This window comes from Triplophysa dalaica, chromosome 7, assembly GCF_015846415.1.
Source record: "Triplophysa dalaica isolate WHDGS20190420 chromosome 7, ASM1584641v1, whole genome shotgun sequence".
NCBI classification, from domain to species: domain Eukaryota; kingdom Metazoa; phylum Chordata; class Actinopteri; order Cypriniformes; family Nemacheilidae; genus Triplophysa; species Triplophysa dalaica.
In genome coordinates this window covers 24,349,558-24,364,217 of record NC_079548.1, presented here as the reverse complement: position 1 = coordinate 24,364,217, position 14,660 = coordinate 24,349,558, and the positions used below count along the sequence as shown (strand labels likewise).

Genomic DNA, 14,660 nt, shown 5'->3' with positions numbered 1-14,660 from the left:
TTGGAACATTTTTACCGAATGCAGACCTTCCGCGAGGAAAAGCTGTTTATTTCGGTTTTAAGGAAAGAAAGAACATTCAAATGTTTTGAAGCCAAACTCTCAAGGGCACAGTAGCAATAGCCTGGCAGGAATGGAACCAGCAACCAGCGTTGAGCTCTTTCTTCATTTATACGCAAATGTCAGCACAGATGTAGTCTGCTCCATGCCTTCTTATTAATGCTATTCTTCTCTTGAGCCCTGAATGTGATGAATATGTATATGGACATGAACGTGTGGCTTCTGGACAGACAAAGGCACTACATCTTGTAAGACATTAAGCAATGCTACAGTAAACGATGCAATGAGCAACAGGTAAACCAGACTAAACCAAACAACCATTGGCGCTCTAATCTCATTGGTCCAGAAGATTTGAAATATGGCATGAAGCTTTGAAGAGATGTTTTTAAACATCGGAATAGCACCAGAGCATGGCGTACAAAAGAATGATGAAAGAATGAAAGATAAACAAAGGCTTTCAAGGTTGGAGTATTGAGACATCAAACGCAAAGCAGAAGCAACACAGAGCCTCCCACCTGAGCTGACATATTGACAACAGCAGCCTATGATGAGACCAGAGGTAAGACAAGGGGTTGGCGAGGTCGGCCTAAACCAACAGAATGGGAGAACCTAATTTCCAATGACAGAAGGGCCTTTCATCTGGGTCCCTGCCTGGAAATGTGCTGTGTTTAATTATTAAAGAAGACTCTTACTCGCTGGAGCCGGCATGCATTTGAAGTTCTTAAATTTGACCCTGCTGACAGACCTCGGCCGGTTGACTCGCCGTGCTGCTTTTACCTGTATGGCAGTCGCTGAATACTAATTTGTAACGAGCAAAACTCATTAGACACCACACGGCAGCCTTTGCTACTGACGGATAGATATATCGTCTCATCTCAGAAAAAGTAGTGCAATGTTTTGACCCCTCTGGCCTTCATTTAAATGGCTTTAAGGCTCTCTTTGTTTTGTGCACACACAAAAAGGAGCGTGACAGCAGAGGAAAGACTTCCCAGCAAACAGGGGACATCCCCCGGACGTCGCAAACGTCCTCTTAAGTTCGCATTGGGTTCTTATTTGATCCCCTTGGTAACTTTCACTCGCAGACCTTAAGAGGATATTACTGGAGCGTTCGCTATAAGTCCATTATTCGAACCAAAACTGAGTTCCTCCTAATTTGACAACACTTGCACGATCTATTCGTCCATGCATGTTCATTTTTATCATCAGAGATTACATCTTGCGGCTCATACAAAAGAAAAAATAGCTATAAACTAATATTGCTTTTAACAGTAAAAAATGTAGTTACTCCTTAAATTAACGATGATAATTGACATTCATATAACTACTTAAAAGTCTAAAGTTGCATTGCTTTTAAATGTATTAAATGCCTCAGCATCACTTTATTTTTATTCACAACTAAATAGAGGAATTAACAAAACGTCTCTTAGATGTTTTAGGCTAATGACCTGTAAAATAATAACATTGTTATAATTATTATTTTATTATACTTATTTTTCATAACTAATAATAATTATACAAATAAAAATAATTCAGCAAAAGACAATTTACAAATAATTAAATTAAAACACACTATTTTATTAATGTTTTATTCTGGTAAAATACAATGCTGGTGTGAAGAAATAAATATATTTAAATGATTCAAAAATAAAACAAATTTAGCTTGGACCTAAAAAGCTTATTTTAATCATAAGCAAAACCAGCGTGAGACCCTGGCACTGACGTTTGTGTCCAGCTCGCACACAGACTGACTGGTTGTGAGTGGATTGCTTCAGCTGGCTTCAAGTAAAACAAATTATTTACATAATTTTTATATAAGTTACCCCATTACAAATTTCAATGATAGTGAAAAGATATAGGCCATTTTTAACAGGACCACGGTTTGAGGGAAATCTGAGGGAACTGTAATGTTATACCTCATGGATATTTGCTCTGTGGCTTTTGGTCGGGGTCACTGAGTGCAGCTATGACACGTCAGAGGGGATCTGGTCCTCCCGGCTGAGCCTGGTTTCTCCCGAGGTTGTTTTTTCTCCATTAATCAATCATTGGAGTTTGGGTTCCTCGCCACAGCAGGGCAGTGTTGGCTTGCTCACAGAGAGACTGTATTTATTTATTAATTAGATATTATTTATTAGAATGATCTTGCTCGTTCTATAAACACTGTAAGGCTAATGTTCAATGCGGTTAAATGTGTGTGACGTCATTTCTGTAAATGGAGTAATGATTCCTTATATGGAAATAGCGCTGTGTCTCACGGTTTTTAGGCGCCCGCCTCTTCTCATTTACACACGCAGCTGTGGGGAGGGTAACTCTAATCAATACTCTAACCTATATGTACAAGTAGATAAAATAATTAGAGTGTCCAAACGGACTTTTTATACATCATAACAACAACAATATTCAACGTTGTGATTTCCACTGCTGTTTATGCACTGATATCTCCACAGGGATCGAAATGTCTTGCCTCAGTGAGGGCTGACCCTCTTGAAATACAAATAAACAAAATATCCACCATATGTAAATTTGTTTTAATGTTTGTAACTTACTGATTAGTCAATGATTTATCTCATATACATTCAGTGATTTCTTTAGTGATTTTTAATCCCATTTGTTTTTTAGCTTGCAATAGCTAAATAAATAAAGTTATTTAAAGAGTGACCCAGGATCGCTTTATCTTTGGGTTTTCTAAGTATATCTTTTGAGACACCTTCTCAGTATCCGCATAAAGGTAAAGTAAGTTGTAAATGCATTAGCTATCTAAAACTAACAATAAGCAATATTGTATTTCAGCATTTATTAATCTATAATTTTAGTTAATAATATGCAATTGCTAGTTCACTGTCTATTAACTATGTTAACAGATTTGATTTAAATATGTATTGTTAAATGCTGAAATCAACAAAAAGTAGGATTACTTAAGTATTTCACTCCCGAAAATTTGTAATGTCATCATTTACTCCCCCTCTTGACATTTCAAACCTGTATGACTTTCTTTGTTCTGCAGAACACAAAAGATACTGTTTTTTTAAATGTTGGTAACGCAAAACAGTTGGACCCATCGTTTTTGTTTTTTGTGTCATACAATGCAAGTGAATGAGCTACGTTTTTGGTATAGCAACATTCTTAAAAATATCTTTGTGTTTTGCAAAACAAAGAAAATCATGCGATTTAAAACTATAAGAAGGTGAGTAAATGATGACAGAATTTTCATTTTGAGGTGAACTACTCCTTAAAAGTTATAATTACTGTAAGTGATGTTTCTTCTGTTTCTTCTTTTTCTTCCATTTGTAGCAGCAGCTGTATAACCACACAGGATCGCTGCATCTTTTGATTGATAGGTCTATAAAGTTATTTTAATGAACAGTCAGTCACAGGCTGTGATGTTACGTCTTTTTCTCCGATTTGCCTGTGTGTCAGCCACTAACTACACTTTAATCACTCTCTTCTAGCCACGGCATAGAGCACCTTTGGTTTTGTACTGTAAGTATATTTTTTGTATGTTTTGATTGACTATCAAAACCATTTAACATTAAAATAACTAAAGCTATAACAAACAGCAAATTAGAATCATAAGTAATGTCTTGAAGATATAATATTTATTGTACTTAAAAAATAAGATCTGTGATATAAAATGTATGATAATAATTCTTATTTTTATAATTTTCCTTGTCTGGTAGCAGGAGCTAAATAAACTCCAAAGGTTCTTTTAGAAACCACCCGTGACTGCTCTATCTTTGCCTTTATAAGTAAATGTTTGACTGTCAGATACCTTCTCTGTATTTGCATAAAAATTACGGTTGTAAATAATTAGTTACTAACAATGAGAAATAGTTTGCAGCATTTATTAATCTATTTTAATATTAGTCAATACCAATACAATTGCTGATAACTATGTTAACAGATTATTCATAGAAGTCATAGAAGTAGTGTGAAGGCTGGATAATGCAATAAATACTGTAATGTAAACAAATACAACCCTTTTGTCCGTTGTCAATGATATGTCTCAACAAAAGGTTATTTCAAACCACTCTCATATTACTTTAAGTGGTGTTTCTTCTTTTTATTCCTATTGGTTGATTTTATAAACACCCAGGATCGCTGCATCTTTGGATTAGTAGGTACATAAAGGTATTTTAATGATCAGTCAGTTGTAGGGCTGTGATGTTACTTCTTTTTCTCCCATTTGCCTGTGTGTCAACAGCAACTATACTCTAAACACTCTCTTCTAGAGCCACACCATAGAGCACCTTTGGTTTTGTAGTTTAACACCCCGTTTACACCAGACACGATGTGGACAAAATTAAAACTTATATTGGGTTCTATTGTCTTTTGTCACGCCTATGCATCGTGCCGCATCATACACAGTCCGGTTTAGACAGGGTGTGAGTAGTACACCTTATATGTTTTGACTTACTATTAGATTTAACATTAAATGAATTGTTACAACAAACAGGAAATTAGAATCATCAGTTATAGACATATAAAGACAAATGTATAGTTCTTAAAAAAAATCAAGCACTGTGCATCTGTGATATACAATCCTCTCACATATTGGCCCAATAATGATACTTCTGATCGCAGTAGCTAAATAAATTTAAAAGTTTTTTTGTTCCTGCTAGGATCACTGCATCTTTGGCTTTGCAAATAGTTGATCAGTCACATAGGAGTGGGGGTTGACACAGATTCCATTTAATTTCATTCCCCAAAATCACAAAAACACTTCAGTGGTAAACATAATTTGCATTACTCTTAAATAATGTTTCACAGAAACACCTAATCTTAAACCACGACTATATGTGTGGCCTTGGTTGAATTAAGATATTTAGTTTTAGTTTAGAAAATTATCTTAATGACAAAAGAGAAGTGAAGCAGAATAATAGGCTACAAGGTTTAAACTCACTGCTGAATTTAGTTACATTTGTTTCAGGTAGCAGGAGTACCATGAAGTGGATTCATGAAATGGAGGACGCCCAAATTAGAGACAAAAATGAAATCATAACAAAGAGAAAGAAATCACCTTGCCAAATGTTTTATGAAATAAAAGTAGTTTGGACTTGACAATTCCTTGTACGTGTATTTGATTCTTATAGTTTCATTTTACACTTTCCATCAGTAAAAACAAAAAAGACAAAATGGCCTTTTAGCGAATGTTCCGTAAAGGTCCCCGATTGTCTTTTGTTTGTCCCGTGAACGTCCACTCAACGTTTAAAGAACCCTACACGGTGACGTTCTGGGGACCTTTTTTGTTAGCTGGGTTAGGCCAGCCACACAAGACCAGAAACATACACAAACAGCATGCGAGCCTGTCATGTGTATGTTGGTTAACTGTAGCGACAGTTTATCTTTAGGCAGTAACTAACCATGGGCTGGTTGCATAAACATAAGCACGGTTTTAAGACTGTCTAAGAATTAGTCTGACTAATAAGTCAGTGAAGATAGACGGTTGTATAAAAAAAGCTCATGGTAGTCTTTAGTAAGACAGTCTAAATTGTAAAAATGTAAGAGACTGAACAACGTAAACCAAAATGGCCGACAGTAGGCACTAAACCCATCTTTTCTTTGCTGAAAATATTTGCAGGAATTAGAGGAATTGCAATGCTGCCAAATCAATTTAAATTAATAAATGTTGTGATTACAGTGCAAACAAAAATAAACAAAGCTTGGACTACAGTAACTGAGAACATTAACATTTCACAAACCATCAAAGATGTCCACAAAATAAATCTTCAGCATTGTCATAAGATTTACAGGGTGGGACTGCACCAACAAGGATTACAGTAAACAGAGTTTAGAGCTAATCTAGGGTTTATTGATCCTAGTTTTATTTTAATTCAAATTGCGTTGCACCACTTAATTTTTAACGGAGATTAACAAATCGTGGATTAAACCTTTAACCTGTATTTAAAACATGATGGATTTTGCCGGTGTAACTAAACAGCAACAGTGTTGCATTGTCATGTCAAAAAGGAAATAAACATCTCGTGGATGTGAAAAGAAGCGTTATTTTGCTATTTAAAACCTCTCTCAGGATATTTTTTTTTTATCCTTAAACACATTTCACAAGCCTTGAAGGGCCATGACCGCATGCAAATATGACTGTTGAGCCGCATCATTATCCTGCAGCTCGCGACTGGAGCAGACATGAGAGAGAAGAGTACAGAAGAGTTTCCAGTACAGGAATCACGAGTGGGTAAACCGCTGCGAATGGCCCCAGTAGCGTTTCCGGTGCATGTTCATTTTTATCATCAGAGATTACATCTTGCGGCTCATACAAAAGAAAAAATAGCTATAAACTAATATTGCTTTTAACAGTAAAAAATGTAGTTACTCCTTAAATTAACGATGATAATTGACATTCATATAACTACTTAAAAGTCTAAAGTTGCATTGCTTTTAAATGTATTAAATGCCTCAGCATCACTTTATTTTTATTCACAACTAAATAGAGGAATTAACAAAACGTCTCTTAGATGTTTTAGGCTAATGACCTGTAAAATAATAACATTGTTATAATTATTATTTTATTATACTTATTTTTCATAACTAATAATAATTATACAAATAAAAATAATTCAGCAAAAGACAATTTACAAATAATTAAATTAAAACACACTATTTTATTAATGTTTTATTCTGGTAAAATACAATGCTGGTGTGAAGAAATAAATATATTTAAATGATTCAAAAATAAAACAAATTTAGCTTGGACCTAAAAAGCTTATTTTAATCATAAGCAAAACCAGCGTGAGACCCTGGCACTGACGTTTGTGTCCAGCTCGCACACAGACTGACTGGTTGTGAGTGGATTGCTTCAGCTGGCTTCAAGTAAAACAAATTATTTACATAATTTTTATATAAGTTACCCCATTACAAATTTCAATGATAGTGAAAAGATATAGGCCATTTTTAACAGGACCACGGTTTGAGGGAAATCTGAGGGAACTGTAATGTTATACCTCATGGATATTTGCTCTGTGGCTTTTGGTCGGGGTCACTGAGTGCAGCTATGACACGTCAGAGGGGATCTGGTCCTCCCGGCTGAGCCTGGTTTCTCCCGAGGTTGTTTTTTCTCCATTAATCAATCATTGGAGTTTGGGTTCCTCGCCACAGCAGGGCAGTGTTGGCTTGCTCACAGAGAGACTGTATTTATTTATTAATTAGATATTATTTATTAGAATGATCTTGCTCGTTCTATAAACACTGTAAGGCTAATGTTCAATGCGGTTAAATGTGTGTGACGTCATTTCTGTAAATGGAGTAATGATTCCTTATATGGAAATAGCGCTGTGTCTCACGGTTTTGAGGCGCCCGCCTCTTCTCATTTACACACGCAGCTGTGGGGAGGGTAACTCTAATCAATACTCTAACCTATATGTACAAGTAGATAAAATAATTAGAGTGTCCAAACGGACTTTTTATACATCATAACAACAACAATATTCAACGTTGTGATTTCCACTGCTGTTTATGCACTGATATCTCCACAGGGATCGAAATGTCTTGCCTCAGTGAGGGCTGACCCTCTTGAAATACAAATAAACAAAATATCCACCATATGTAAATTTGTTTTAATGTTTGTAACTTACTGATTAGTCAATGATTTATCTCATATACATTCAGTGATTTCTTTAGTGATTTTTAATCCCATTTGTTTTTTAGCTTGCAATAGCTAAATAAATAAAGTTATTTAAAGAGTGACCCAGGATCGCTTTATCTTTGGGTTTTCTAAGTATATCTTTTGAGACACCTTCTCAGTATCCGCATAAAGGTAAAGTAAGTTGTAAATGCATTAGCTATCTAAAACTAACAATAAGCAATATTGTATTTCAGCATTTATTAATCTATAATTTTAGTTAATAATATGCAATTGCTAGTTCACTGTCTATTAACTATGTTAACAGATTTGATTTAAATATGTATTGTTAAATGCTGAAATCAACAAAAAGTAGGATTACTTAAGTATTTCACTCCCGAAAATTTGTAATGTCATCATTTACTCCCCCTCTTGACATTTCAAACCTGTATGACTTTCTTTGTTCTGCAGAACACAAAAGATACTGTTTTTTTAAATGTTGGTAACGCAAAACAGTTGGACCCATCGTTTTTGTTTTTTGTGTCATACAATGCAAGTGAATGAGCTACGTTTTTGGTATAGCAACATTCTTAAAAATATCTTTGTGTTTTGCAAAACAAAGAAAATCATGCGATTTAAAACTATAAGAAGGTGAGTAAATGATGACAGAATTTTCATTTTGAGGTGAACTACTCCTTAAAAGTTATAATTACTGTAAGTGATGTTTCTTCTGTTTCTTCTTTTTCTTCCATTTGTAGCAGCAGCTGTATAACCACACAGGATCGCTGCATCTTTTGATTGATAGGTCTATAAAGTTATTTTAATGAACAGTCAGTCACAGGCTGTGATGTTACGTCTTTTTCTCCGATTTGCCTGTGTGTCAGCCACTAACTACACTTTAATCACTCTCTTCTAGCCACGGCATAGAGCACCTTTGGTTTTGTACTGTAAGTATATTTTTTGTATGTTTTGATTGACTATCAAAACCATTTAACATTAAAATAACTAAAGCTATAACAAACAGCAAATTAGAATCATAAGTAATGTCTTGAAGATATAATATTTATTGTACTTAAAAAATAAGATCTGTGATATAAAATGTATGATAATAATTCTTATTTTTATAATTTTCCTTGTCTGGTAGCAGGAGCTAAATAAACTCCAAAGGTTCTTTTAGAAACCACCCGTGACTGCTCTATCTTTGCCTTTATAAGTAAATGTTTGACTGTCAGATACCTTCTCTGTATTTGCATAAAAATTACGGTTGTAAATAATTAGTTACTAACAATGAGAAATAGTTTGCAGCATTTATTAATCTATTTTAATATTAGTCAATACCAATACAATTGCTGATAACTATGTTAACAGATTATTCATAGAAGTCATAGAAGTAGTGTGAAGGCTGGATAATGCAATAAATACTGTAATGTAAACAAATACAACCCTTTTGTCCGTTGTCAATGATATGTCTCAACAAAAGGTTATTTCAAACCACTCTCATATTACTTTAAGTGGTGTTTCTTCTTTTTATTCCTATTGGTTGATTTTATAAACACCCAGGATCGCTGCATCTTTGGATTAGTAGGTACATAAAGGTATTTTAATGATCAGTCAGTTGTAGGGCTGTGATGTTACTTCTTTTTCTCCCATTTGCCTGTGTGTCAACAGCAACTATACTCTAAACACTCTCTTCTAGAGCCACACCATAGAGCACCTTTGGTTTTGTAGTTTAACACCCCGTTTACACCAGACACGATGTGGACAAAATTAAAACTTATATTGGGTTCTATTGTCTTTTGTCACGCCTATGCATCGTGCCGCATCATACACAGTCCGGTTTAGACAGGGTGTGAGTAGTACACCTTATATGTTTTGACTTACTATTAGATTTAACATTAAATGAATTGTTACAACAAACAGGAAATTAGAATCATCAGTTATAGACATATAAAGACAAATGTATAGTTCTTAAAAAAAATCAAGCACTGTGCATCTGTGATATACAATCCTCTCACATATTGGCCCAATAATGATACTTCTGATCGCAGTAGCTAAATAAATTTAAAAGTTTTTTTGTTCCTGCTAGGATCACTGCATCTTTGGCTTTGCAAATAGTTGATCAGTCACATAGGAGTGGGGGTTGACACAGATTCCATTTAATTTCATTCCCCAAAATCACAAAAACACTTCAGTGGTAAACATAATTTGCATTACTCTTAAATAATGTTTCACAGAAACACCTAATCTTAAACCACGACTATATGTGTGGCCTTGGTTGAATTAAGATATTTAGTTTTAGTTTAGAAAATTATCTTAATGACAAAAGAGAAGTGAAGCAGAATAATAGGCTACAAGGTTTAAACTCACTGCTGAATTTAGTTACATTTGTTTCAGGTAGCAGGAGTACCATGAAGTGGATTCATGAAATGGAGGACGCCCAAATTAGAGACAAAAATGAAATCATAACAAAGAGAAAGAAATCACCTTGCCAAATGTTTTATGAAATAAAAGTAGTTTGGACTTGACAATTCCTTGTACGTGTATTTGATTCTTATAGTTTCATTTTACACTTTCCATCAGTAAAAACAAAAAAGACAAAATGGCCTTTTAGCGAATGTTCCGTAAAGGTCCCCGATTGTCTTTTGTTTGTCCCGTGAACGTCCACTCAACGTTTAAAGAACCCTACACGGTGACGTTCTGGGGACCTTTTTTGTTAGCTGGGTTAGGCCAGCCACACAAGACCAGAAACATACACAAACAGCATGCGAGCCTGTCATGTGTATGTTGGTTAACTGTAGCGACAGTTTATCTTTAGGCAGTAACTAACCATGGGCTGGTTGCATAAACATAAGCACGGTTTTAAGACTGTCTAAGAATTAGTCTGACTAATAAGTCAGTGAAGATAGACGGTTGTATAAAAAAAGCTCATGGTAGTCTTTAGTAAGACAGTCTAAATTGTAAAAATGTAAGAGACTGAACAACGTAAACCAAAATGGCCGACTGTAGGCACTAAACCCATCTTTTCTTTGCTGAAAATATTTGCAGGAATTAGAGGAATTGCAATGCTGCCAAATCAATTTAAATTAATAAATGTTGTGATTACAGTGCAAACAAAAATAAACAAAGCTTGGACTACAGTAACTGAGAACATTAACATTTCACAAACCATCAAAGATGTCCACAAAATAAATCTTCAGCATTGTCATAAGATTTACAGGGTGGGACTGCACCAACAAGGATTACAGTAAACAGAGTTTAGAGCTAATCTAGGGTTTATTGATCCTAGTTTTATTTTAATTCAAATTGCGTTGCACCACTTAATTTTTAACGGAGATTAACAAATCGTGGATTAAACCTTTAACCTGTATTTAAAACATGATGGATTTTGCCGGTGTAACTAAACAGCAACAGTGTTGCATTGTCATGTCAAAAAGGAAATAAACATCTCGTGGATGTGAAAAGAAGCGTTATTTTGCTATTTAAAACCTCTCTCAGGATATTTTTTTTTTATCCTTAAACACATTTCACAAGCCTTGAAGGGCCATGACCGCATGCAAATATGACTGTTGAGCCGCATCATTATCCTGCAGCTCGCGACTGGAGCAGACATGAGAGAGAAGAGTACAGAAGAGTTTCCAGTACAGGAATCACGAGTGGGTAAACCGCTGCGAATGGCCCCAGTAGCGTTTCCGGGGGTCGCCCTCGGTCGTGTTCTGGGGCTGTATGCAGCAGCACTGACGGCTGAGGTGCGCATGCTCGGGACCGGACCACAATTTAGATAGGCCACTAAAATAACTAGCTACTCTTCTCAGGATGTCCGTCTTTGATGTTTAATCACAGACGTTGTGCCTATGTAATAGATATTAAAGCAGGGCATCCTGAATTTGATGCTTCACAGACAACCACCCAGTTTATCAAACTGCCCTCAACAGTGCTGAGGTGTTTTATTTATTTCCATATTTCTACATTTCTAGAATAAACACATCACTGAAGCATGACATGACGATTATCTCTTTCTGACCATTTTATAACAGATATGTGTTTTTTATCATTTTAACCTCCTCAGTAGCAGGTTTAAAGTTAATCCCTAATTGAGAGATAAATCAGAGTTTAAATTATTGGAGCAACACAATTAATGTTAATCTAGATTTAAACCTTTAAACCTTTAATTTAAATTTAAACCTGGATCAAATGATGTCGTCAATATAAACCTGATTATTTTTAAATAAGGTTTACAGTTTGGTGCAACAGAATTATTAAATAAATCTTGATTTAATCTAGATCTAAACCTAATCCTTGTTAGTGCAACACACCCTCAGTGAATTTTATTGGTCTTTGAATGCTCTTCCTCTTCTTATTGTCAATTTACAGTATTAAAATATTTGCTACTGTATAATACAAAACAAAATCAGGCCCTTTTTTAATCTAGAGCAGTTGACAGTTTATTGGTTGACATGACAACATGGATCGTAACCAAAAGTTAGTCAGGGGGCCACATTTTTCGTCTTACATTAGACCCATCTTAGATTTTATGCAACTGACTTAAGTAAACACAAGACGACTAAAGGCTAAAAAACACTAGAAGATATTTGCTCAGATTATGCCTAGATTTGCAGTCTGTGCCAGTCTGCAGATTTGATAAATTAGTCTGTTTCTAAATGAAACTTTTTCAAAAAATGCAAGTGTATGATATATAGTTAAAAAAGAATCTGTTCAGATTTTATTTCTTGTATGTATTCCAGCCACAATTTGTAAATCTAATCTAAAATGCAACCGGCCTCAGATGACTCAACATAAAAAAATTGTCTTAGTTAATGAAGAAAACAGTATATACTAAAAGATATTCAAACACGTCGTTTGACCACAATGTAAATGGTCTCTTGAAAAATGGATCAACGCAAGTTGTGAATCAATGTATTTACTGATAAGATATATATATATTATAGACCGTTTCATCGGATGCGTGTGGGCCTGACCCCTGGTTAACTTCCAGTTTGTGTTTAGCTAGTGTCTAATAGTATAAGTATTTATATTTTATTTTATTTATGTTATATTAATTTGTATTATTATTTTTCTATATAATAATTTTAGTGAATAAACATTTTGTTCAAAACATATGGGACATTAACGTCTAGCGGTTGAGCTTGGTATCGGAGTCTAAATTCAAAATATTGGAGAGACAAATTAAGCAAAGTAAAGCTTCTTCTGTTTTTTTTTTATTGTTATCAGAAATAATCTACAGGCACACTATTGCTTGTGAATGTGTACCGGAAGTTCAGTTAGGGTCACAAAAGTTTGTATGGGCAGTAACGTTTGTTTTTGTTGTTAATATAAAACCGTCTATACTTCCACATGATTATTATTATGTACTATTGTTACATTCCAATGCCATACTTTGTTTATTTATGTAGTGTAAATAGACTAACGGTGGCATGACTCTGAGCAGTGTACTCCTCCTCCATCTTGGCTAACCGTTGGTTGGTGTCCTCCAGCAGCTCCTGGATGTTTTCTGTGTGTTTCTTCTGCAGCTCAAACTTCTCCTGCTCCATCTCTGCTACAGCTACATGCAACTGCCATTCAAAAAAATCAATCAGACAACAGTCTGCCACTGCTTTTACAACTACCTTTGATATTCTACTACTCAGACTTGGAGATAATTCTGTAGAATGGCCCATTTACAAAAAACATTGTAACTAGACTCAAGTCATTTTGACAAGCCCTCATCTTGACTAGCTGGTTAGAATACTTGATTCATGGTGACATTAAACCAGCAAATTTCACAACAATGTTCAATACAATACCCCAGGCCATCTTTATTGTTAAAGCCTGAACATGAGGCCTACATCGTTTTATGTTTAGAGATACAGAACAAAGAGAATGTTTTATAAGGCCTAAAGGAAAAAAGCCCTCCCACCGAAAGCCTGTTCAAAGGCAGGGAAGAGCTTTGCTTTCCTATCATAGCAATAAACATCTCATATCTACTGCAAACTCAGAGAAGATGGATTTTCGGGATTCTTTTTGCGGGATTGGCTGGGCTCTATAAACTCTTTGAGCGTTCAAAGCTCTGGCTGCTTGTGAGACGGGCCTGCGGAAACCTGAGCCCTTTCAACCCTTCCTTACCTTCTTCTCCCATTCGTTTTTCTGAGATTCAGCACTTTGATCAGACATTTTTTTCAGCTCGCTGATCTGTTTCTCTTTGGTCTGCCGGATGACCTGGGACTCTCGCAGCAGGCTTTGAACTACAGGAGGAAGAGACAAATACTGAGGCCTGGCCACGGGGCATCTCGCACCCCAGGCCACCCCATGCAGAATGATTCTTCTTTTGACCACACAAAACACACTACGGGACCGACATACAACAATGGGGAACAAATTGAAGGTTTCATGTATGTATCATGTAGACTAAGAGGAAGTGAGGTGACAGGGCAATGTGTTTTGTTAAAGGGATACTTCACCAAAAGATGAAAATTGTGTCATCATTTACTCACCTTCGAGTTGTTCCAAATCTGTATATTTGTCTTCGTTCTGATGAACACAGAGGAAATTATTTGGAAGAATGCTTGTAACTAGACTATGCCCCCCATTTACTCCAATAGTAGGAAAAAATAAAATGGTAGTCAAAAGTGCCCCAGAACTATTTGCTGTCCTACATTTTTCAAAATGTCAACAGTGTTCAACAGAACAAAAAAAATTATAAAGTATTTTTTCTTACTATGGGAGTCACTATGGGGGGCAAGATCTGTCTGGTTATAAGCATTCTTTCTAATATCTTTCTCTGTGTTCATCAGAACAAGGACATTTATACAGATTGGAACAACTCGAAGGTGAGTAAGTGATGACAGAATTTAAATTTTTGGGTGAACTGTCCCTTTAAAGTCCCCCTGTGGTGAAAATCGAGTTTTTGACGTTATTTTTGCCTATGTGGGGTATGTTTTAAGACAAACCATGTGTAAATTCATTATTCAATACCATTGCTGAGTATTTTCTCCAATGTCGCAACCTTACTTTGATCAAAAGCTGTGTAATGTGTTAT

The 14,660-nt window shown here is 35.4% G+C and overlaps 1 protein-coding gene across 6 annotated transcripts in view; it reads right to left on the bottom strand.

Moving 5' to 3' along the window:
- LOC130426944 (axin-2) overlaps positions 1-14,660 on the bottom strand; it is a 194,732-nt gene that overhangs the window by 156,345 nt on the left and 23,727 nt on the right. For all 6 annotated transcript variants that reach the window (XM_056753959.1, XM_056753960.1, XM_056753961.1 and 3 more), the window contains exons 11-12: positions 13,748-13,866; positions 13,054-13,197 (exon numbers count right to left, since the gene is read on the bottom strand). In XM_056753959.1, the coding sequence (XP_056609937.1) occupies positions 13,054-13,197; positions 13,748-13,866 (263 nt within the window). The remainder of the gene's footprint in view (positions 1-13,053; positions 13,198-13,747; positions 13,867-14,660) is intronic.